The sequence below is a fragment of the Watersipora subatra genome, chromosome 4, assembly GCF_963576615.1.
Source record: "Watersipora subatra chromosome 4, tzWatSuba1.1, whole genome shotgun sequence".
NCBI classification, from domain to species: Eukaryota; Metazoa; Bryozoa; class Gymnolaemata; order Cheilostomatida; family Watersiporidae; genus Watersipora; species Watersipora subatra.
This window is the reverse complement of record NC_088711.1, coordinates 43,349,137-43,372,644: the sequence shown is the minus strand read 5'-3', so window position 1 is coordinate 43,372,644 and position 23,508 is coordinate 43,349,137. Positions and strand designations below refer to the sequence as shown.

The 23,508-nt window shown below is 36.2% G+C and overlaps 2 protein-coding genes across 2 annotated transcripts in view; both read right to left on the bottom strand.

Moving 5' to 3' along the window:
* Positions 1–23,508, bottom strand: part of LOC137395170 (uncharacterized methyltransferase YdaC-like) — a 265,899-nt gene that overhangs the window by 112,948 nt on the left and 129,443 nt on the right. The gene's annotated exons all lie outside the window — the stretch shown is intronic.
* LOC137393107 (F-box only protein 25-like) overlaps positions 1–23,508 on the bottom strand; it is a 48,393-nt gene that overhangs the window by 23,073 nt on the left and 1,812 nt on the right. The window contains exons 2-5 of the mRNA XM_068079525.1: positions 22,321–22,525; positions 19,656–19,749; positions 16,317–16,492; positions 5,741–5,837 (exon numbers count right to left, since the gene is read on the bottom strand). Coding sequence (XP_067935626.1) covers positions 5,741–5,837; positions 16,317–16,492; positions 19,656–19,749; positions 22,321–22,525 — 572 coding nt within the window. The remainder of the gene's footprint in view (positions 1–5,740; positions 5,838–16,316; positions 16,493–19,655; positions 19,750–22,320; positions 22,526–23,508) is intronic.

The window sequence follows — 23,508 nt, the reverse complement described above, 5'->3', positions numbered from 1 at the left end:
GGGTACAATAATATACGCAATGAAATACAATCAATTGCTTTGTTGCCAACACAATCCAGTAAATATGGTCCGGAAACAATAGTATCACGGGCTATTATAGAATCACGGGCTATCATAGTATCACGGGCTATAGTATCACGGGCTATTATAGTATCACGGGCTATAGTATCACGGGCTATAGTATCACGGGCTATTATAGAATCACGGGCTATTATAGTATCACGGGCTATAGTATCACGGGCTATTATAGAATCACGGGCTATTATAGTATCACGGGCTATTATAGTATCACGGGCTATTATAGTATCACGGGCTATTATAGTATCACGGGCTATAGTAACACTGCAAGTATCTATGAACACTTAGCCAAGCTTACTATTCCACTCATGAACAAAATAGGGTAAGTATGCTTTTCTCTTTTAAATTGATCTGGAAAACACCGAGTTTATTTTCGTATCATGGGCTATTATAGTATCACGGGCTATAGTATCACGGGCTATAGTATCACGGGCTATTATAGAATCACGGGCTATTATAGTGATTGATCAACCTATTTTTCAACACAATGCATCGCTTAGTAGCGTCAGAGTGTGTAGTAAAAGGAAGCATCTATGCTATGCATCGACATTGTAGTTCGTCGACGTGTGTAGACAGGCATTTACAATGTCTTTCAATAATTAAAAGTCATATTTACACAAGAATATATTTATTTAGTATCTAGTCTTATTGAGCGCAGGCTGTTGTAGAGTATTGTTCAATAGACAAAGAGCGACACAATCATTTAAATGTTTTCTACTTAGACGAGAGTAGACATTTTATAAAGGTTTGATCCCAGATCACTGACGATAACGTGCACAAGGCTTTGCCCTATCATTATTTATTAAACTACACCGGATCAGATCATTCAGGTGGTTGCAACACCTGAATGAGATAGCGTATCTTTCCTATCACAACATCTCAACTGCTGATATCACTCATAGTAGTATTTTTATTATGTGTATACTGAGTAGGCATGCAATAGAACCGCTCCCTCATATCATCTTGGACTCAGAGAGGTTCTCTCAAATATTATGACAACCTAGTCAGAGTATGTCAGCTGTTACACCATCTCAGCAGCTATGGCTGTTGACTTTTTATACACTTACTATCAGAGTTGCGACCTAGATCATAACTAGACGACCAATTGTAAGTTGAAAGAGTTGTAACTCAGACTGTATACATTCGAGGTATAAAATCAAGGACCTATCGTGCAGAGCAAACTCGGCTCAAATTTATTTTTATTAAACATTGACTCAAACATAAAAAATATCCATGTAAAAAAAAAAATTACAATTCACTTTTTGGTTGCACAGTTTCCATCTACACTATCTTCGTGTGTACGGTGTTTCTGTTTGTGCCTACACGCTTCTGTGGTGACATCTACTCAACGAGTCAGCGAGACTGAACTTGCTGAGCGTGGTCATAAGTATGGGTGGATGAGAGTCATTCAGGTCATAACTCGGATAGTTACTGTACAGACGTTACATGTACCAACCAGGGGTAACCCAAATTGGAGCACTCTATGGAGTGCCTAATGAGAGACGAAAATCTTTTCTAAAAGGGTTTAAGATCGAGCTGTCGACTGATCCAGCGGGCACCTTCTGTGTGAATTTCTTCTAATGATAAAAAATGTGGTACGCCAATGCTCGTATAAGGTAGCTTCTTATAATTATAGCAGATAGACGCTGTTCTGTTTTTGCAGAGCAATGCCGGATAAACAATGTCTCTACGATTTTGCCTGGACATGTTGGGGCGCAGTGGCAAGGAAACCTCGAAGACTAGAGACATGCCCAGTATCGGGAGCAATTTAAGATTGTATGCCATTCCTGTCACTACTGATGGAATTTTTTGAGACTTCAACTCCAACCTGTTCTTTCCAAGTCAGGCGTACTAAACCACCAGACCATGGCTGCTCTGGTTACACCAGACTTATACTGAGTTCCTTAACTTTTTACTCCCTTTTTGTGGGAGTAAAAAGTTAAAGAACTCAGTATAATCCTACTGAAAAATTGTATTCTTTTTTATCTTAGAGCCGAACAAACGAATTCACAAAAAAATTATCAAAAACAATTAAATGACTCACCAAAGCTTCTCTCAAATAACTATAAATAAAATATTTCTTTTTTACAATACTTGTTGATCATATATACAAATTTGTGTGTTATACCGAGGAGTAACGAGAGCTGGAATAAAAAACTGAATAACTTAATGGAAACCTGATCATATAATTAAAGAATTACATAAACTTTATTCAGAACTTAAAGGTTGACTTGCAACAAAATTCACATTACAGTTATTTGGTATCAAAAGATTCACCATGTCTTACTCTGCTGTGTTGTAGGTGCAAAATATCTGGAAATGTGATTACAAGCTCTTAAAAGCTCAAAAACGAACAGTTAATCGTCGCCATCACAAAACTGCCGTAGATTAGAATCTCTTTCCAAAATGGCTCAAATAGGACGTAGTTGTACAAGATGGTTTCTGGTTGTACAGTCTGTAACAAATTGGAAGTGGCAATGCTAGACAATCTCTTAGTTCTGTACAGATATCTGCCTAAAGTGTACCGATTCTCAATCTATGGCCTTTACGGTATGAATAGCTTTATTACTAATTGTATAGACAGCTCCTGTCATTCACAATGGGTGCCCCATGTAAAAGCTGGTTCACACTACATCGCTGTATCTCAGTGTTGATGCCACAATACTTAGGTCATCGTCGATGATAACGATGTTCACACTATCACAAACCTATCCCGTTGTTTGCATTAGGAAATACTCCGTGACGTAGTGTTCCAATTTCTCTTTTTAAATTTTCGCGAACAAACCTCTTTGTTTTCATGTGCTGGAATTAAATACTAGTCCCGCAGCGACTATCATAAACAAATACAGTCAAACATGGATAACTCGAACTTCTCGGGACCGAGCGAAAGTGTTTGAGTTATCAGAGCGTTCAAGTTATCAGAGCACTGTCACAAGTCTATGTATTTATTTATTTATTTATTAGTAGATACATGTACATATACCAACTATAATATAAATCAAAAGCATAATTGGCTTGTTTCAAATTAAATGCTTCGAATGTAAAGTTTACAATTTTTTTATCAAAAAGTATAGAGATTTTTCTATCACTTGAGATTGGTTTGCTGTTTGAGGTGATGTTATTGCCAGGACGTTTTTTAGATTAAAATTGGCAAAGCTTGATCGTTGTTGAAATGCTCAGAAGAAAAGACATCTTTTTAATTTGAGCGTTTTAACCAAGATAAATTTTGCTGATTTTTCTTGAAGTTTATGCGAAGGTTACATCACTTTTCCTTGCTTCCGAAGGGCCATCGCTAAGCGAATGTCTGGTAAAAATCTAATTTTACCAAACCTTTAGAAAGGTCGTTGACAAAAATATTTTACCGATTGTGGTAATAACGGCGCCTATGAATTACGAAAAGTTGAGGTTTACCTCTATGGCTTGGAATAAAGTGATTTTCTAAAGCGATAACAACCGTATCGGTAGCTGTTGGGCAAAAACTGTTCGAGTTAACAAAGTTGAGGTCGAGTTATCTAAAGCAATTTATCATTACGTGGGAACGGAGCAAAGAAACCGTTCGAGTTAACCATGGGTTCGAGCTATCCGAGGGCGTTTTATTCATGTTTGACTGTATGAATAAATCATGCTATCCACGAGTGCAAATTACCATCGCTAAAATGGTTTACATTTAAAAGGTGGTCGTCGATGCTTGGCGAAATATCGGAAAAGTTGTGTCCGGCGTGTCCGCGTTGCTTCGTCGATGCCATCTGGTCTAAAATGGTTGCGGTGCCCTGAACAGTCCAACTATGCAACAATGGTTATTTTGCCAAGGGGTAAAAGGTTGCTTGTTGCCGGCAGTCTATTCTGACATCAAATGACCCAGTAAAGCGGTTAGTTCACTCAAATAGCAGTTATGTAAATACACTACTGACCACGCTGGACACATGTCTCTTCCCAAGATGGGTCAACCTGAAAGTGTCTCCCACACTGACATGAACCTTTGCCAATTAAGGCAGCCGTGTTGACACTCTCATGCAATTTCTTGATCAACAATACAGGTTTATGGCGGTTGAACGAACTTACAAACAAAATGGCGATGTCATGGAAATTCAAAACAAAAACTGAGGCTCATTTACTTGAAATGTCTATCCTTCGTTTTTCGTGACATCATTTTATCGTTGTCGGTCATCTTTATAAACAATTTTATCATTAAAAATACGAAGCTCTTGCAATGAACTTTTGAAAACGATGCTTTTGTTTGCAATTTTTTTTATTACAGTATCAAAACAACACTAAAAAGTACTATTAAATAAAAGCAAAATGATCGTTTTCTACAAATATGGCGGCTTTTTCGTGAATGTGCAAACGGCTTGATGACATAAAAAAATGATGCATTGTTTATGAGAAGAACAAAATTTACGAGTGTTTTGTATTATCTAAGATAATTCTAGTTAGTATCTTGAGCAGAGATTTGTTAGCGTGTAACGGCAAGAATAGTACTGCTTGCAAAGCTTTGGGGCAGCACAGAATTTTTACTAACAATGCATTCTCATTTCATAGAAGGTATATAGCATAGAACACAATTTTTTTACCAAATAACTCGTTTGTACTTGTGACATAATAGCTACAAAAATATTTTTAAAATCTATTTAGACTTACAGATATTTTAATCATAACTCCAAGGCCATTACAAAACTTTTCGTATAAAGCGAAAAACAAGCTAAACCCTCATGTATTTTGGATGTCGTTGATGTGATGTCACCAGTAAAAGACATCAATAGAAATGTATGATCAATATATACATATCCACCAGCATCACACGCCCTCCATGCATGGACAGCGATCAACGCGTACAAGGCTACACACAACCTAGGAAGGCTTGTTGCCTTTTGTTTTCAAGAAATACCAGCTTGTGTTTTGTTATTAAAATTCCTTGACATCACCCCGATTTACAAGCTCAAAATCAAAAAATAAAAATGCAATTGTACTCTTGGACTGAATTACTATTTTAATGACTCTTTTGTTGTTCTTTTTATTAGCTAAAATTCTTAGTTCTAGTTGAGGGAATTCATAAATGACCCAAAAACAAACTCGATATTTTCGAGAACAGTTTAAAACTAGTTTTCATTAGCTTTTTAGGTTTTAAACCGTAATTAATTTAAATATCATTGTTTGGCACCAGTAAAGAACACGCAGTAGGTGGCACATTGCAAGGACCAGTCATTGGGCATGACATCACACCGCTAGTTCACACTATATTACCATATCTCGGCATTAACCCCACAATACTTTGGTCTGCGATAACAATGTTCATACTATCACAAACCTATCATATTTATATTAGCAAATAGTCTATGGTATAGTTCTCATTATACAATTCAGTCATGGAAATGGTAAAATACTAGTCCTGCAGCAACTGTCATGAAAGAAAATATAGATCAAGCAATTCGCGACAGCCCCTCACAATCGTCGAGGTGGTACAAATTGCACAGGTAGTCGTCGATGCTCGGCAAACTATCGAAAGAGTTTGATAGCTGCAATCTTTTCCGACGTATCTGCGTTGCCTTGACGATGCCATCAATTTACAATGCACATAGTCGATGAAAGATACTTGGTTACGACGATGCCGACATACATCGGTATAGTGTGAGCCAGCCTTAAAGTCCAGAAAGAGCCTACCAACCAGCGTTGACGAGGTCTTGCTGAGAGCAAAGGTAGAGGAGAATACTGTGGATGACATCATGGGGCAGCTGATCGAGTGTGAGTCCATCGTCTACCCTCTGCAACAACAGTCAAAAGTTGGGAGTAAACATGATCTTAGGACTGGTATACAGAATCATTACTAGTTTGCTAAGTATAAGTATGGATTCCTATTCACATTATATAATGTTACATAATATTACGTAGTCACGCTATGTACCCACGCTACATATTCATCCATTGATGATCCATAAACTGTTGCACTCATGCTGAAGTTGAGATTGCGAAGATAGCATCTCTTTATTGCCTTAAATCGATTTCACCCTGCTAGACGACCAACAACTAGTCCACTAGCCTTTTCCTACGAAAGCTTAAAGTCATGATTCAATAACAATGATAATAACAATAACAATGATAAGAGGCGCATCTCGCGATAATATGGCCCATATTACGACGGTTTTGAAAAGTAAATTACTCTTTTAACAAATTGTATAGAGAATATATGACGTTGGTTATTGTGTCAGAACAACCTATACCGCCTCTTTCACTGTAGTCTGACACAAGGTACTACCATTAAAATTTTTTATTATTTTGTTTGTTAACTAACACCAAGTGTTGCAAGTCCCGAGATTCTGTTCATTTTCAATAGTCCAAAGGTGGGTGGTTGATGGATTGGTTCTAAGAAACCAGATGAAGTCTTGACACCAAATATTTTTGGCGAGTTGGCGGAGGGCACGGAGTATCTACTTTTGCGTACGACGTTTGAATGAAATCGAGTAAAACTGTATAGCATTTTGTTTTTACAGGCTAACAGACAATGATAAAGTGGGCTTTAGTATAGTTTTTTTGTCAGTTGGGAAACATGACAGAATGATATATGATTTATTGTTAAAGATATATCATAAAGCTTAATTAGGTTTTAACTTTAGATTTTGAAATGTAAGGTTGCGAAAAAAGGTTTTCCTATCACTCTTCCTAGTACTTGGCAAAAAACATGAAAGTTGAAATGGAAGATACAAAGGGTAAAGACAAACTAACTGCACACTAATTGACACCTGTACATTTTGAATACACTTGCAAACACCATCTTGCAAGAAAGGGGGGGGGTTACAGCTCATACTGTTATTAAAATTAGATAAGAATGAAACCCTACAGAGTCATTAGTTATTTCTTGTGCTTAAGTGACCTGCTTAAAGATTAACTCGCACAAAATTTTAGTAGATTTTGTGCGAGTATATTTCTACCATTTGCGATAGTTTTTATGTTTGAAGTGATCTGACTGCCAGGATGTTTCAAAGTTAAAATTGTCAATACTTGATCGTGGTTAGAATGCTCGGAAGAAAAATACGAGCCGTAATGACGTCACTAGCTGTTGTCATTGCGATAGCCGATATCAGCCATTGTGTTCAAGTTGCAGCGTTACACGTCTCTATTCTCTCGGTCTCTTTGCAACTACAGATGTCATAATTGCACTTCCGCTTAATCTGAGCATTTTACCCACTATCAAATTTTGAAAATTTTAATCTTGAAACATTCAGGCAGTCAGATCACCTCAAACACTAAAAACAATTGCAAATGATAGAAAAATACCGACTCATAAAATGTACTAAAATTCTGTGCAAGTTGATATTTAATGAATGCTGATACTATTAAACTAAAATAAGCTAAAAACACCTGTTGCTAGGTGATGACTAGAAGTACAATAGCAAGTAGGCTGGTACCTTTAACTATGAGCAATTATGGGCAATCAGAGGATTCATCCACAAATTGGAACAGATGGATCGCGAGTGATGCAGCCAGCACTCTGCGGCGAGGGTGAATCATTCGGATATCAAATGGCAATAAGCAGCTGTATGAAGAAATACTAACTTCTCTGCCAGGTTTCATGATTTGCACTTAGTTGGCAGAACAAAAACACCTGCAGCGACGAGTATGTAGAAATCTAAAAGTGAATTTCAATTGAAACTGGATCAAACCTTGTGTTTCTTTGAGTGATGTTCACTGTTCATAATAATGTTTAATCGATTATCAGGAAATGGAGTTGTCGTCACCGTGTGTTTCTGAGAAAAAGTGATTAACTAACATGACAGCTATGCTAGAAATCTTGTTTTCAACTTGACTGGGCACATGGGCCCATGCTTTGTAACACCATGTTTGGCAAGTGCTTCAATGCCGTCAGCACCAAGTCAAGCATGATGGCATGTGTTAAGAATGGGGCATCACTCGTGTATCATTGCCTAGTTCTTATTCTGACTGAACTGCTATTTTTATGGCTTGTTAAACAAAATCTGGCGAATTTCGTTTATACTGATACAACTCCTAAAACTTTCCCATCTCTTGTATATCACTGGCTTATTGTGCTTTCGTGTTGTTTAAAATGTTTCGATTCCACTCATTGGTTAGTCCTGGTACAGCCAAAAGGTTTAAAAAGTGACACGAATTGAAAAGATCGCTCAGTTGGTTGCACAGCATATGAAAAGAAACAAAAAAGTAAATTCTCTTGCTAATATCTAGCTCAGGCGAAGAAATCATTAGATAATGCTAAGAAACCATTGAAAGCTGCGCAGTCATAAAGGTATCTACATACAACTCCAAACAGACAAAGAAACCCAAAATCCATCTCCGCGGACTGATGGTATAGCCTGGAATTGATCCACACATCTACCAAGTTCTGCTGTTTAGGGAACTCCATGTAGCTAGAGAGCATTTGAAAAGATGAGGATTGCACACGGGTAAATTCTATAAATTCCATTAGACTGCAATTCGGAATCAAATCTATCCTACTACCAGCTAAAGCGATAATCAGCTAAATTTTTTAGTATTAATACAGCGTTCACAAGCTACTTGCTGTATTATATAAGACCTTTCAATCAAATAAAATGTCTACCTGTTGATCTTATCTACCTCCAAATACACAAACACTTTAACATTGCGTTTAAATCTATTCAAAGCTCAAGTTTGCTGTTGGCATGGAAAATAAATTTTTTTTGAAGCAATTTGGTAAGAACATCTTCAAATAAAAATACTACAAAAGCCTTAAAATTTAATTAAATTAATTAAAATTAAATTTAATGATCTAATTGATTAAAGATAAACTTGCACGAAATTTTAGTATGTAATTTATCAGAAAGCATCGTTCGTCTTTTCGTGACGTAATTTAATCATTGTCGGCCATCTTTATAAACAATTTTATCGCTAAAAAACAAAGCTGTTGCAATAAATGTTTGAAAACGATGCTTTTGTTTGCAATTTTTTATTATAGTATTAAAACATCACCAAAAAGTACTATTAAATAAAAGAAAAACGATTGTTTCTTACAAATATGGCGGCTTTTTCGTGAACGAGCGCATGTGCAAACGGCTTGATGACGTCAAAAAAAATGATGGATTGCTATTTTCCTATCATTTGTGCTTGACTTTGATGTGATCTGACTGCCAGATTGGTTCGATTAAAATCAACAAAACTTAATCGCAGTCAAAACACTCTGATCAACGGAAAGTGCGATTATGACGTCTATAGTTGCAAAAAGACTGGCAAAATGGAAACGCATAATGCTGCAAGTTTAGTGCAGCCGATATCAACTATAGCGACTAGTCATGTCATTTTGCATGTATTTTTCTTCTGACCATTTTTACCGCAATCGAGTTTATCGATTTTAATCTTGAAACATCCTGGCAGTCAGATCACCTCAAACATCAACAACAATCGCAAAAGATATAAAAATGCTGATACTTTCTGATAAAATCTAGCAAAAGTTTATGCAAGTTCACGTTTAATGTAATAAGGAGCCTGAGGCTAAAACAACAGAAAGTACCAAATTGCCCTCTAGGTAGGCGCAGCCTCGTCTGTGCGGGTATTGTGAGGGTGAAAGACCTTGGCCTGGATGTAAGGAGCCAATTATAAGAGACACTACCAAACAGCAAACAATTTTATGTAAGAAAACAAGATTAGCTACTTCAGAAGCAAAAGGCCAGCCGTTTACAATAACTTAACAAGATTTATAAGGGCTGTTATGATCAAGGACCATGCCTGCCCCCACATTAGCATTGTAACGGGTTATAGGTGTCACGGTGTTATGTAACCAGCTTACGCAGCTGTGTGAAAATGCGAGAATGCATGTTTGGTTGTCTTTGCTTAAAAATGAACTTAAACAGAGTTTTATCAGATTCTATCAGAAAATATCAACATTTTCTTATCATTTTCTATTGCTTTTGATGTTTAATGTGATCTGACTGCCAGGAAGTTTTAAGATCAAAATTGACAACATTTGATCGCGGTTAAAACATTAAAAAAAATGTGGAAAATGACATCACTGGTTGTTATCATTGCTATAGTTCATTTCGGCTATTGCGTTCAAGTTGAAGGGTCACACGTGTCTATTCTGTCAATCGCTTTGCTATAATCGCACTTACGATTAATGTGAGCATTTTAATCGCGATCAAGTTTTATCGATTTTAATCTTGAAACATCCTGGCTATTAGTTCATCTCAAACATCAAAAACAATAAAAAATATTGATACTTTCAGATAAAATCTAAAAAATGGTTTGTAAGTTCGTCTTGGATGCAAACCTAGAAATGCAACTTCGGATGTAGAGCAGGAATAATATTTCAGTGCAAGCAAAGCTATTTGAAAAGGAAACTAAACCAGTAACGAATTGAAAGCAGGAATCGAACCCTAAAACTGGTCAAGTGGACACTAGTCAAACGATCGTTTAGAATTCTGCATTAGGACATTCATGGCACCATAGTTTGACTTAAATACTTCAAAGATCTTACTGGTCTACTTTTAAGCAAAAAGTTCTGATAAGCCGAGTTTTTTTTATGGAGAATCACCGAGTTTTAAGACATTTGAAACTTCAGTTTTCTTGTATATGTATTTCTAGGCAGGCGCATATCTTTCTACACGTCATCAAAAAACTAGCTGAGACAAAAATTGTGTTTTGTTCTGTGGCCCAACAAACGTGTACATTTCAGTAAGTTGAAAGAAAATCGATGTTTCAAATGACTTGAATTTTGGTGATTCCCCATAAAATACTCTACTCCGCTGGACAGCATGACTTTAACAAAACCTCGGTCAACCATTCAGACAGCCTCTCCTTCAGCATTCTGAGGCATCAGCGAATTGCCCGGCTTACATAAGGGTAAACTATTCCACGTAGTACACGCCTTCGGCAGACATTTGCAAAGGCTAATGTAACTACAATCGGGAGGAAAAAGTCGTTACGCTATGTTGTAATGTTTGTCGAAATGTCCACAAACACCTTGATAGCTTAGGGAGACACGAGGGTTATGTCTTACTCGGCTATCAGAGGTAGGAGTCATTAACCATTCAGTGTCTGGGCTAGCTCAAGTGGCGAGAGTGTAGAGATGAGTAGAATAAAGAGCTGTCAAGTGAAACACAAGAGAGTCATCACAGTCTATGCAAACAAACTCCTTCTTTAACCGGCTGTTTAGAGAGATAAGAATAGATCGTAAGACTTCTGTATCAGATACTTGGCAAACAAAAAACTGAGCAGTTGTACGTTTGTTTGTAGAGTGAATTAAAGGCTCACTACTATGACTTCCTGACGATTTGTCAATGATATTTCAACTACAAGTTTGTATAAGATTGCCTTTGAATATTAGAAGACAAGACTTAACAGCAAAAGCTATAAAACAATAACGCTAGCGGCGAATAGAGAAAAGTCTATTAAGATGAAAGATAAAGGGAATACCACTGCAAAGCCAAAGATTATCCAAACCATTAGCCAAACCATCTCTATTAAATACTTTGAGTGAATCTTAATAATATCTTAACCAGTGATATTATTTACGGAAACTATACTAACCAAGCGAGTTAGAAGTGCAAGAAACAAATATTTGCAGCCCAAAGATGAATATTCGACCATATGGTAGTGTTTAATCCACCATTTTGAAAACGCCAGCTGTACTTTAAGCAAACAAGTGAATGTCCATGAATGAGTGTTATCATGGAACCATCTTTAGAGCAGTATGCGTCATGCTTGATAGTCACAGGATTTCTAACGTGAATTTTACGGTCCTGATATAATTTAATACATACTGATGTATCACATAAAAGGTCAATGAATGTTACAACACAATCCTCTCTAACGATATATTTTATTGTTAGAGATAATGTTTATAGACAGAGAAATATTCAAATAATGCCAATTCCAAAGCTTAACCAACATGAATAAAATCTATATTAAGGTTAAATGAGCCTAATTAATATTGTTTTTAGGCATGTTTAATCCCGGATAAAACTAGAAGTTTGTAACCAGATAAGTAATATAAATAAGTAATATAAATGGATAATACCAGCAATTAAAATATCGTTATAAATACCACATATTTTCCGTTTAGCGTAAAAATATCCATTTTGCATTAGACTATCCATCATTGCATCCAAACATAATCAAGTATATCGTTAAGTGACATCGTGATGTGAGACAAATGATCGCATGCTTATAAACGCGCATCTAAAGGCTGGTCCATACTCTACCGCCATTTGCCGGTGTTTTTCTTTCGTCGTTCATCGCCGATTATGTGAACCATAAATCAATGACATTGAAAAAATAACGCGGAAACATCGGGAAAGTTTGCAGCTGTCAAACTTTTCTGATATTTCATCGAGCGTCGACGACCGCTTGTACAATGTTTAGCCATTTCAGCAATAGTAGTTGGTAGTTTTCCTTTTACGATAGTTGCTGCGAGACTAGTAGTTGATGTAGACACGCGAAAACAACGAGGTTTCTTCGCGAAAAAACGATGAGAACACTATGTCATGGAATATTTGCTGATGAGTTTGTGATAGTGTGAACACTGGTATCATCGACGATTACCGAAGTATTGTGGCATCAACTCCGAGATACGGTGATATAGTGTGAACCAGCCTTAGCAAGAAAGTCATGTAACAAAAACAACTGTATTTTGAATGTTACTGAGATAATAGAATAGCCTTGTCAATGCTAACTAATATTAATAAATGGAGTGCACACGCTATTCGAATAAATGATAGGATAACAGTGGTCCATGGGAACACAGATGTGAACAAACACTGCAAAATATGACATAGAGGAAAGATGCGCACAAAATGGTGTTTTATTTACTCAGCTTTCACAGAGGAGGCTAATTTAAGAAGAAAAGATAAGGCGAATGACTGCCGTCAACGTCTGCATCGGCCGCACCTTCTCACACCTTCACATCGATAAGTTTCTACTTAATTAAACAGTGCTTCCTCAGTAGGAGACTAAGCGTAACACATGCATGCCACGACTTTGAAAACAAAGTTTTATGCTCTAAGAACACAAAAGAGTTTAGTCAGAAAAATACTCGGAAGTGGTTCTCAATATAAAACACCATGTGGTCTACTCTAAGTTTTTCAGACATCCTAATCATAGCAAATATTTTTCGTTAAAAATTGGGCTACAGGCTACAAGATTCATCCGTCTACAACTAGGTAAAATATAAGCAAACTTAATTCATATTGGCATTAGCTATTGTTTACACAAATGGTGAAACGCTATATCGTTCAGGAGCGTGCTTCTTGGCTAATCTTACCAAGTTTGTACTTTTAAGAAATATGCTGGGAACATGAATAATCAAGATAGCGCATCTCTCTAGAACAAACCCTCGGTTCAACCCAGAAAACCTCTAAAGTCATTCAGAATGGTTGAGAGTAGATGATTTGAAAATTGTAAATTAATAACATATTTGCCTTGCAGCCATTTTAAAAAGGATGGACATTTTTCTGATGGATGAAATAACTGTTTTAACCACAACATGTTTGAAAAAGTTCTATAGCTTGTAGCAGCAGAAATGTATCCAATAATCCCCTAGATGCTTCTATGAAACATGAATGAGCAAAAGCTTTGATTGTTGGTGGCCGAAGGGTGAGATGAGCAAGCAAGTGAAGGTGGATATTGCATCGCTACAGACAGCTGCTGAACGAGGTGTAAAATGTACTGATTAGTAGTGTGGAGACTAAAACGTTTGTTTGTCGGAAGTGATGAATGGGGTATGTGAGTGGCTAGCCGAATGAGATATTAATAGCAAACTTGTGGTTCACCACCACTTTATCTATTAGCCATTGTAGCTCATTAACAACAGCCATACTATTTTTTGGAGTTGTACACACTATGAGTAGAGGACAACTACAATTAACACGCGTATATTAATAATGATAAGACAGTACAAATAGGGAAATCCACATAGTTAAAAAGATTTAAGAGATATATTAAAGACTTGATGAGGCCAGACCGACTATCAAAATATCGCAGTAGCAGCATAGCAATGTTGATAACGAGGGCATCTGCAATAGACTGCAACCTTTAAAACAATTTGGCTTCGTGATGGAGCATCTCACATCCGGATCAACGCTGAGTAAGATGGAATAACTAAACAATCAACTTACACAGAAGCTAGATTTGCTAAGAAATCCATACTAAGAATGATGCAATCACCAGTGTGCATATAATGACTATTATGAATACATTTTGAAAATTAAACAAGTAAATTAAAATGAAGTTGTCTGCCTACTATTGATCTCATCAATGTACAATGTTGAGTGGTAGTACACCTCTTTAAATCCAGTCCTCTACCAATAAAACAGCTCATTCACTGCAGTACTAACCACACTAATGTCAGCTAGCTACTAGATCACTAAATCACTTTACTAGTTACTACTTACTAAGTTTGAGGTTCACTTGTACTATGCTTGCGCCTTTACACTACACAGAACATGCTAACTAGTTATAATTGACCTACATTAAATGCATTAGCTGCTTCATTTACTACCACCTTGACACGGATATCCGATAAGTAGTGAAAGTTTTATACGGATTTTTCATTAAACCAAAATAATTATCGGAAACTCCGAGCAATACTTTTTATTATTCAATGCAGGTGTTATATTCATTGTTGTAAAATAAAACGGCTACAGTTTTTGAGATCCCGTATATTAAAAGACTGCGTAAAGACAATCTTTAAGATTGTCAAACACTCCTGCAACCTTCTTTAAAGTCACATTTTTCAAAGTTTCGAAGTACACAATCTCCATACCTGCAGTTTGTTCTCCTCTCGGCAGAGGAAGGTTAGTTTTTTTTACTATTTTGATGTTTACTATTCTACAAATTAGAAAACTTATCATGTCTGATACAGTACAGTAGACTACTATCATGCCCTTATAAAAGACTTTATAATCATATACTTCTACAGTAGACGCTCCTACAAACATATACCTCCTATAGCGTAAATTCCACAAAACATGAACAATTTATGTAAAGTTTTGGCTCCACACTAGGTAAAAAACTACATAATGTAAAGTGTCAAATCGGTGCAAGTTCTCAAATCGAGTTGAATAATGATAATCTTGTAGTTAGCCTTGACATGTCGCTTTTTTTCTCTGACGCACTTGTGAGACAAGACGTAGCTATAGTGTTATCGCTATTATATATACAAGTTCCATGACATTTTAGTGCACCGTGATCACGTGTCGACAAAACAGAGAGAAAAAGTAGCTGAAGATTTGTTCAGAAAATCTTTAAGGCGATCGGTTGGTGCAGAGGTGTTACAGTGTCGGTTTAACAAACTAAATGTCACAAGTTGAGGTATCGTCAAAAGATATCCTTTATTCTACCTTGACACCCTAGAGATAGACAGACAACAGGCAGGCGCGCATGGCTCTTTTTAGAATGAAAAAATATTTCTGTTCTACTTTGTTGTAGGCGTATAAAATATTTGTTATTAGTTTTTCCTTGCTTGATAGGCATTGCTGTCTAGGAAAAATAAACAAATCATTGTAAATGGACATTGAAAATGTAACACATAATAAACTATAATATGTTTCACTACTATGTGCGCATTTATGCGAAATCTATGGTCGACTGCCGTATGAGCACTTTTGCGAATTTCCCAGCAGTTGCGAAGTAGCTTAATTTTATTATTCGTTGACAACATAACCAACGATCTTTGGGACTTTTATGGTATTGACAGTGTTGTCTGAAGATTTCTTTATAAAATTAGCCTAAATTGGCGAAGCAAGTTGAAATTTTGTTTGGGAATTTCCAACTTAAAAACGAACATCTTTTCTTTTTGACGTTCAAACTATTTAGTGTTATTATGGCTTTCGTAAGTACCTCCCAAGTTCGAAAATAGAGAATTACTTATGTTGATGACATTATAGCCGACTCATATTCAGATTTTAGTGATTACACAAATAATTAAAGCAGCACTGACTCTGATGGTGGTGAAAGTAATAGTTTTGTAAGAGAAAGGAACATTGTAGAGGATCATTTTAGCTTTGCAGCGATCGTAGCTTCACATAGCTTTATCAATGCACAAAGTATAGATACATTGAATCTTTTGCATAGGAGTGTTTGTTAACATGTTGGCAAAATAAAATATAAAACAAAAATGTTCTAGATAGAGTTTGAAGTTGAAAAATATTGTATACATATCATGAAGCAAAATCGATAATTTTCGGTAAGATGGCTGGCAGTAGCCTGATAGCTAAATTTGCACATGGATGGCAGTCAAAGGGTTAATAAACATAAATTACCTCTGTGGTGGTGATGTTCTTAGCCTTGTCTAGCATTTCTTCTACCAACTGATGATTTTTGGCCCACTGCAAGTTGCCTCCTTGATGATGAAATCCATACGGATTTTTTTCAAGAGATGACAGTATCCGCTCCAACAGTTCTATGAATCGCCTTGTATTCTGCTTAGTCTCGATAACTAAAGGCAAGATTCGGAATTATCTTTCATCAACATAGAAAATGAAAGAGCAGACAACTCCGATTGAACTAAAGATTTCGGTGTAATATTTAATATTCAACCAAGTACGAATATTAATGTGCATTTTGGAACTCAAATACTGTGATGTTTTTGTCATTTTATGTCTGTGGAATCTGCTGATAGTTTGACGGGCTAGATTAAGTTTTCCATGACCAGCAACAAATAGGATGATTGTTTTGCGCTAAAGGCCTAAAGACACACATCGCCGAAATACATGTACGTCACCAGTAGGGACTGTAGATATTTGCTCTGGCAACACACTGACGCTACTAAAGATGTGCCGTGTTAAAAAATAGATAAACCAATGAAAATTCGACTGAGTCTTATGAAGGCTATGATGTCCTTGCTGAATTTTTCAGCATCTTTATCAAAATGTCATCAGAATATTTGTATTGTACCATGGATCAGCAATGATTTGTAATAGCATATGTATAGTTATTAGCATTGTTATATTTGGCTGAAAAGTAAAGCAGGGCACAATATATGATGAAAGCAACCAAGAACAAAAATATTGAAAGTTCATAAAATAAACTAAACTATAAAAAAATTAAACATTTAATTACCGAAGACAATTATCCGAAATGCTTCATAAACAATTTCAATTTATACTAGTGGCGTTTGTATATGAGAATATCTGTGCCCATTTATAAATACCTGTTTGTGTGAAGCGCTATTGTCATGGTCATTCTCAAGTCAATCTTTGACTCAACTAGCATGCATCGGAAATAAATAAATTTAAATCGATATCACTATCTCTACCGGCATGTTTATTTTTACTGGCATAGACCAATATTTTTTTTTTGAAATGATGGGTCGACAACGCATTGGCGAAATGCCATCAAAGCGTTGCTATGCAAAAAAGCCTTTAGTCAATGTGCGTAACCAGGCTTTAACTATAATGACAAAAGATCTTTAGCCTCAAGTCCTCAAATAAAGACCCGGTACCTAACTACTGCAACCAACACTCAAAACTACGGAGAACGACTTCACAACATTAACTGCCATATCTGAGCTGAAAGTTCATTTGTGACACTGAATGTAAGTACAGTGCACCCTCAGGACATGATGACCCTGACATACAATTTTTTTCACTTAAGCAAATGAAACATGAGGATTTTTCCACCTCGCCATACGAATCTTATTTTACCATACGAATCTTTCATTTCACCATATGCGTCTTTTTTTCACCATATGAGTTCAACCAAATTTTCACTTTTGTGTTCTTATTACGTACATCAAAATAACAAAGACACCGAAATGCTGTTTGCCGAAAATATTTTCACAACGCCTGAAAGAGATACGATGACCGATTTCTCTCAGTTCAGCAATTCTCTTGAATAAAACAGTAACATTTTCCCCTTAAAAATCAGTAACGAAGTTGGAGTTGCGATCCCTTCAAACGGGTCTAGTGGTCAGACAACTGCTAACAAAAATCCACTTCATTACCAAAACTGCATCGCACGGGTTTTCTTGCTGATTTAGTTTGAAAATGTTTTAAACAAGTCGCTAAAAGTTACAGTGGAAGCAGAGACTGAAACAGATAAAATTTTAGTAATAAAAAGTTGAAATTCAGTAAAATAGTCGAAAATACATACTAAAACTTAGCTTTAAGTGGTGTGTTTAGCAAGCTAAACTTATTTGAAGCGCATTCAAAGTTTTTGCTATATGTACATCTGTCTCGCAGTTATGAACTTTCTATGGTATGGTGCACTGCTCACAGATATTGTAACATTACATTTTAATGCAGATCATAATCAATCAATTTACCAAATATAATAAAGTTACTGTAGGCAACTATAGTTACTAATGTTAACACACTATTTTGTTACTATTTTACAATATGTACAGCACTTAAATAAAACTGACGATTTTTACCAGGGGATGTTTGCATTATATAATCACTATGGTCTCTATACCCCTACATACGATGCCAACCCTGGAATGGATCACCATATCCTGAGGCTGTAATTACACTTTTCATCTTCAATCCAACAAGAAGATTGACTTAAAGATAAACTTGCACAACATTTTAGTGCCGTACTTTTCGGACTATTAGCCCCTACTTTTTTCTGATGATTTTAGCCATGCGGCTTATATAAGGGTGCGGCTAATCTGTGGCTTTTTCCTTCACCGCTAGGGCGCATTAACGAGAATCTCTAATTAGTGCGCTTCTAGCGGTGAAAGAAAATACGAAACAATGCCTCACGGTACAGTTACGTTAGGCGCTATGTAAAAAAAGCGTTGGATAATACGAAACTGTGCTGTTCGGCACTGTTCCGTTTTAAACGGCGAAGTTGCTGCCGCTTTAAAGGCAGTCTTGAGTCCTGCGGCCTATGCAAAGGTGCGGCTGATGTATTGTTTTATTATCGTTTTCGGAAAATAAAGCAGGTGCGGCTTATATAGGGGTGCGGTTTATAGTCCGAAAAGTACGGTAGATTTTTTCAGAAAGTATCGGTAATTTCCTATCATTTGCGACTGTTTTTGATGTTTGACGTGATCTGACTGCCTGGATGTTTCACGATTAAAATCAACAGAACTTGATCGCAGTTAAAACGATCAGAAGAAAAATACGAGCCGTAATGATGTCACTAGTTGCTATTGTTACGATAGTTGATATCGGTTATTGCGTTCAAGTTACAATATTATGCGTCTCTATTCTGTCGGCCTCTTTGCAACTATAGACGTTTTTGTATGAACATCAAACTTGGTCGATTTTGTTGATTTTCTTGAAACATGAAACATCCTGGCAGGCAGATCCCCTCAAACATAGAAAACAATCGCAAATGATAGAAAAATGTCGATTACTTCTGATAAAATCAACTAAAATTTTGTGTAAGTGCTTTAAAATGGAGAATAAACTAGTTTCAACTAGTTTTGTGTTCAATCGTTATTTTTCCATAATTCGCTGTAATAAGAAATTTGACAGCACCTTAAAACCCAATAATTTATCACCATATCATTTGTAACTTTTCAAAGACAACATGAATGTAACTTGCTAAAAAATTATTAAAAAAAATTATAGTAAAATGCTTCCATGTTCACCAAGATCCCTGAGCATATTTATGGTCGCTCTACAACAGCAAACATGGCTGACATAACTAACCAGAGAGTAGCGCTTGGTCAAGCAGAGCGAGAAACTGGTTCTGTACAGCACCTGTCATGGTCAGAAGACAGTCACCCGCAAGCACCTCCATAACCTGCCAGAAAATGCAGTATGGTTAGAGTGTACGAAGGGGGGGAGGCTTAATAGCAAGTTAAGCTTACCTTTGCAAGACTATGTTGAATAAAAGCTCAGTGCACTCATTGATGTTTGCTACAGTTTGCAGCCAAAACTAGTTTTTTATGTGCAATAAAAGTGAAGTTATGAGCATCAATCCATTGTAAGCCGTGTTAAGATAGCCGCAAGTATGATATCAAATAACATGCTATAAATCTGCATATTTATAAGTTATATAATGATAATCTATCAAATAATACTAATATACATTCATGAACAAGTGACATAAACGAACCATACATCGATTACATGCAGAAACAAAAATTAACATTTTTAAAACAAAAATATTTGCATCGTTTGCTTAGATAGCTGCGTTCTGATTGTTGTTTTCGGTGAAACAAGCTTATTCTGGTGGTCCAATCAATACCTTCCACAATGTCTTCCGATCGCAAATCTTCTTCTGCACTGCTGAACTAGTCGATATTAGCATCCAAACAATTTTTTGGCAGAGCAACACTTTTACGCGTTGCATTTAGCAAGTTTTGCTCGCTAAGTGCAACGTTCACCTAAAAACTAGTAATTCATATACTTACACTAATTATATACTTACACTAATATACTAATTCATATAATTACATATACTATCGTAAATGTAAACCATTTTTATATACATGTTCTTTGAAGTACCAAAACCGCGTTAAACAAGGAACTACTATTAGCCTGAGACAGTGATTAATTATTTCTATGGTGTTGCTTTAAAAGTTTTAGCGAAAAAAAAACGAAAAGCTTGCGAGTTGGACAACGAGAGAATTAATTGTTCTTGATGTAAATGATTCATTATTAATACGATTTTGTGGACACTTTTCTACTGATCAGTCGATATTATGGGCTCGCGAAGATCAAATAATGTCAAAGTGGCGGGCAAACGTAGGTGGCGTTCAATTAGAGTGGCGCTCTATTTTTCAACCCTTTTCTCAGGATGGCAGTCAAATAGAGGTGGTGTTTAAATAGAGGTGGCGTTCAATCAGAGATTTTACGGTAACCACATATATCCTCTAAAGCTCTGACTCTAACTGTAGCAGTTCCAATTAGAGCATGAATTTGTGCTACTACTTTAGGAAAGTGCAGGAAAATTAGCCATTTTATGATTATTATGCGTGACATTTTTTAAATAGGCATGAAATGAGCTTTCTAATAACTTCTTACTGTAACGACTTCTTTGGATTTATGCGGATTATAATGTAAATGTGTATCCCTAGGTATGCCCTTTCCACGATGGGCTGTTGAAACGCTGACGATTGCCGCAGCTAAATGAGAGATTTTGTATAGGTCGTTTTCACAATACTTAGATAAGTGATACAGAATACAAATTTAACCGATATTCAACATTGTTGGATTATGCGCTATTATAACAGCTACACATATATAATATTGCTCATATTGATAGACAATGGCATACAAAATACATGAAGCCTTAGCGATCTGAAAAATTATGAGCAATGACAAAGTGGATTGATTTTCATGAGAAATATTTGACATTCTTCAAGAACTGGGGGCAACATATTACTAAGATCCAGCGAAAGGGAGATTATGATGTCTATAATAGTTGGAAAGAGAACAACGGAATAGAGACATGTAATGCTGCCACTTGAACATAATAGCCAATATCAACTATAGCAACAATAGGAACTAGTGATGTCATTTGCACATTTTCTTATTCTGAGCACTTTAACCGCAATTAAGTTTTATTAATTTTAAAACATCCTGGCAGTCAGATAATCTCCCACATAAAAAACAGTCACAAATGATAGAAAAATACTGATAATCTTGGACAAAATCTACTAAAATTTTGTAATTTTAGTAAAGTTTATCTTTAACCCTTTGAGCCCTGACCATCCATGTCAATGTGTGTGTCAGTATCCCTGGGCAATTTGTCTAACGATCGGAAGTTTTTTAATTTTTATTAAATATATCTAAATATGCTCATAATGCAATGATATTTGGTAAAACACTAGTAAAAAAAGACCGGCAACACACAGCAAATGTCACCAAAGAGAAAAACGTGTTTCACAGTTCTTCGGGTTAAAAGCATAAAAATTTGTATGATTTTAAAAACTTGTAAAAATCTTTCAGTAGAACCATATCCATCGAGCGCACATTCATCCTCGTTTCATGATTCAAAATAATCTGGAAAATTATAGTTAGTATCATATAGTTCTTCATATTTCTCAGTTATGTGAGAAATTGCAGCATGTAGAATACAAATCCTCATTTTGAAATAAAAAAATCCTCAAGTAAAAACTGGTTTTAGTTGGCATGGCTTTAGATAAACAGCTTTGAGTTTCCTTCCTTTTCACAACAAGAACTCATTTGAAACAAACTGCTGCCTTGGCCACCCTAAGCTCTAGACATCAGTTAACAGGTACCTCCAGGCTATACTTGCGTTTTGGTAAGCGAATAGAGATAAGGTTTGACCAAAACAAATTTGGAAGATACGACGAATGAAAATACTTCTCTGCGTGAGTGTTCAACAACAGCAACATTTTGTTACCTTGAATACAAAGTTCGCTCTGCGACCGTCTTTAAAAGCACCAGCGAAATCTAATGTGGAAATGGCCTGATTGAAAAGCACTGTTGACTGGCCATGAGAAATTCTGCAGGGAGAGTTCTTTGGGATGCGAAGAAAGAGTGGCCGTGGAGCACATTCTATTAAATCACCTGACTTCTTCGGCTCACAAATGCTTTGTCTCAGCAATCTACAACAGATTACTGACGCTACAACGACACAGAGCAAGATCTTACAACAGATTAAACAATGACACTCATCCATAAAAATACCTCTTACTATATCTGCTGGACATGATATGGAAAGCGAACCCTCTATTAATTGCTTCTACAATTACGCATTTTACCTATAATTTTAATAGTATTTGTTATATATTAATCTTTAATATATTTTTAAATATATTTTATAAGCATTTTTCAAATACATGCACATTTTCAAAAAAGCATAATAAAAATAATTGGAAATGTCAGCGAAACATTTATAATCAATTACACTGAGGTTGTCTTCTCTAAAGGTCCGGCCACACGTAACGAATTATTCGTTCAATCTGACCGAATCCACGAATTTCACAGAATTCACAGATTTATTCTGCCGAATATCATAGATTCGTCTGAGCTGTGCATGCACACCGAATTCGTTAACGAAACGCGTTTAATTGGCTAACCAATTTTTTTAGCGAGCACGATTCTAGTAGCTTTGACAAGTGGTATAGTCCAAGACACGTACGACGACACACAATAAAAGTATGACCGCGATATGACTTGATACATACGATGCAACTGCCTATATGCGCTAGAGATAGCGACTGTTTTTGCGACGGAGCTTTTGCAGTATAAAAAGAAATTATTATTGAAAAAGAAATAATTCATAGCTTCTAAAACATATAAAAGAAAATTTTAGATACACGATGAGAAGTTCCTGTCATGGTGAACCAACGAGAGAGAACCAACAATAGCGCATATAGGCCGTTGCATCGTATGTATCAAGTCATATCGCGGTGATACTTTTATTGTGTGTCGTCGTACGTGTCTTGGACTATACCACTTGTCAAAGCTACTAGAACCGTGCTCGCTAAAAAAAATTGGTTAGCCAATTAAAAGCGTTTCGTTAACGAATTCGGTGTGCATGCACAGCTCAGACGAATCTATGATATTCGGCAGAATAAATCTGTGA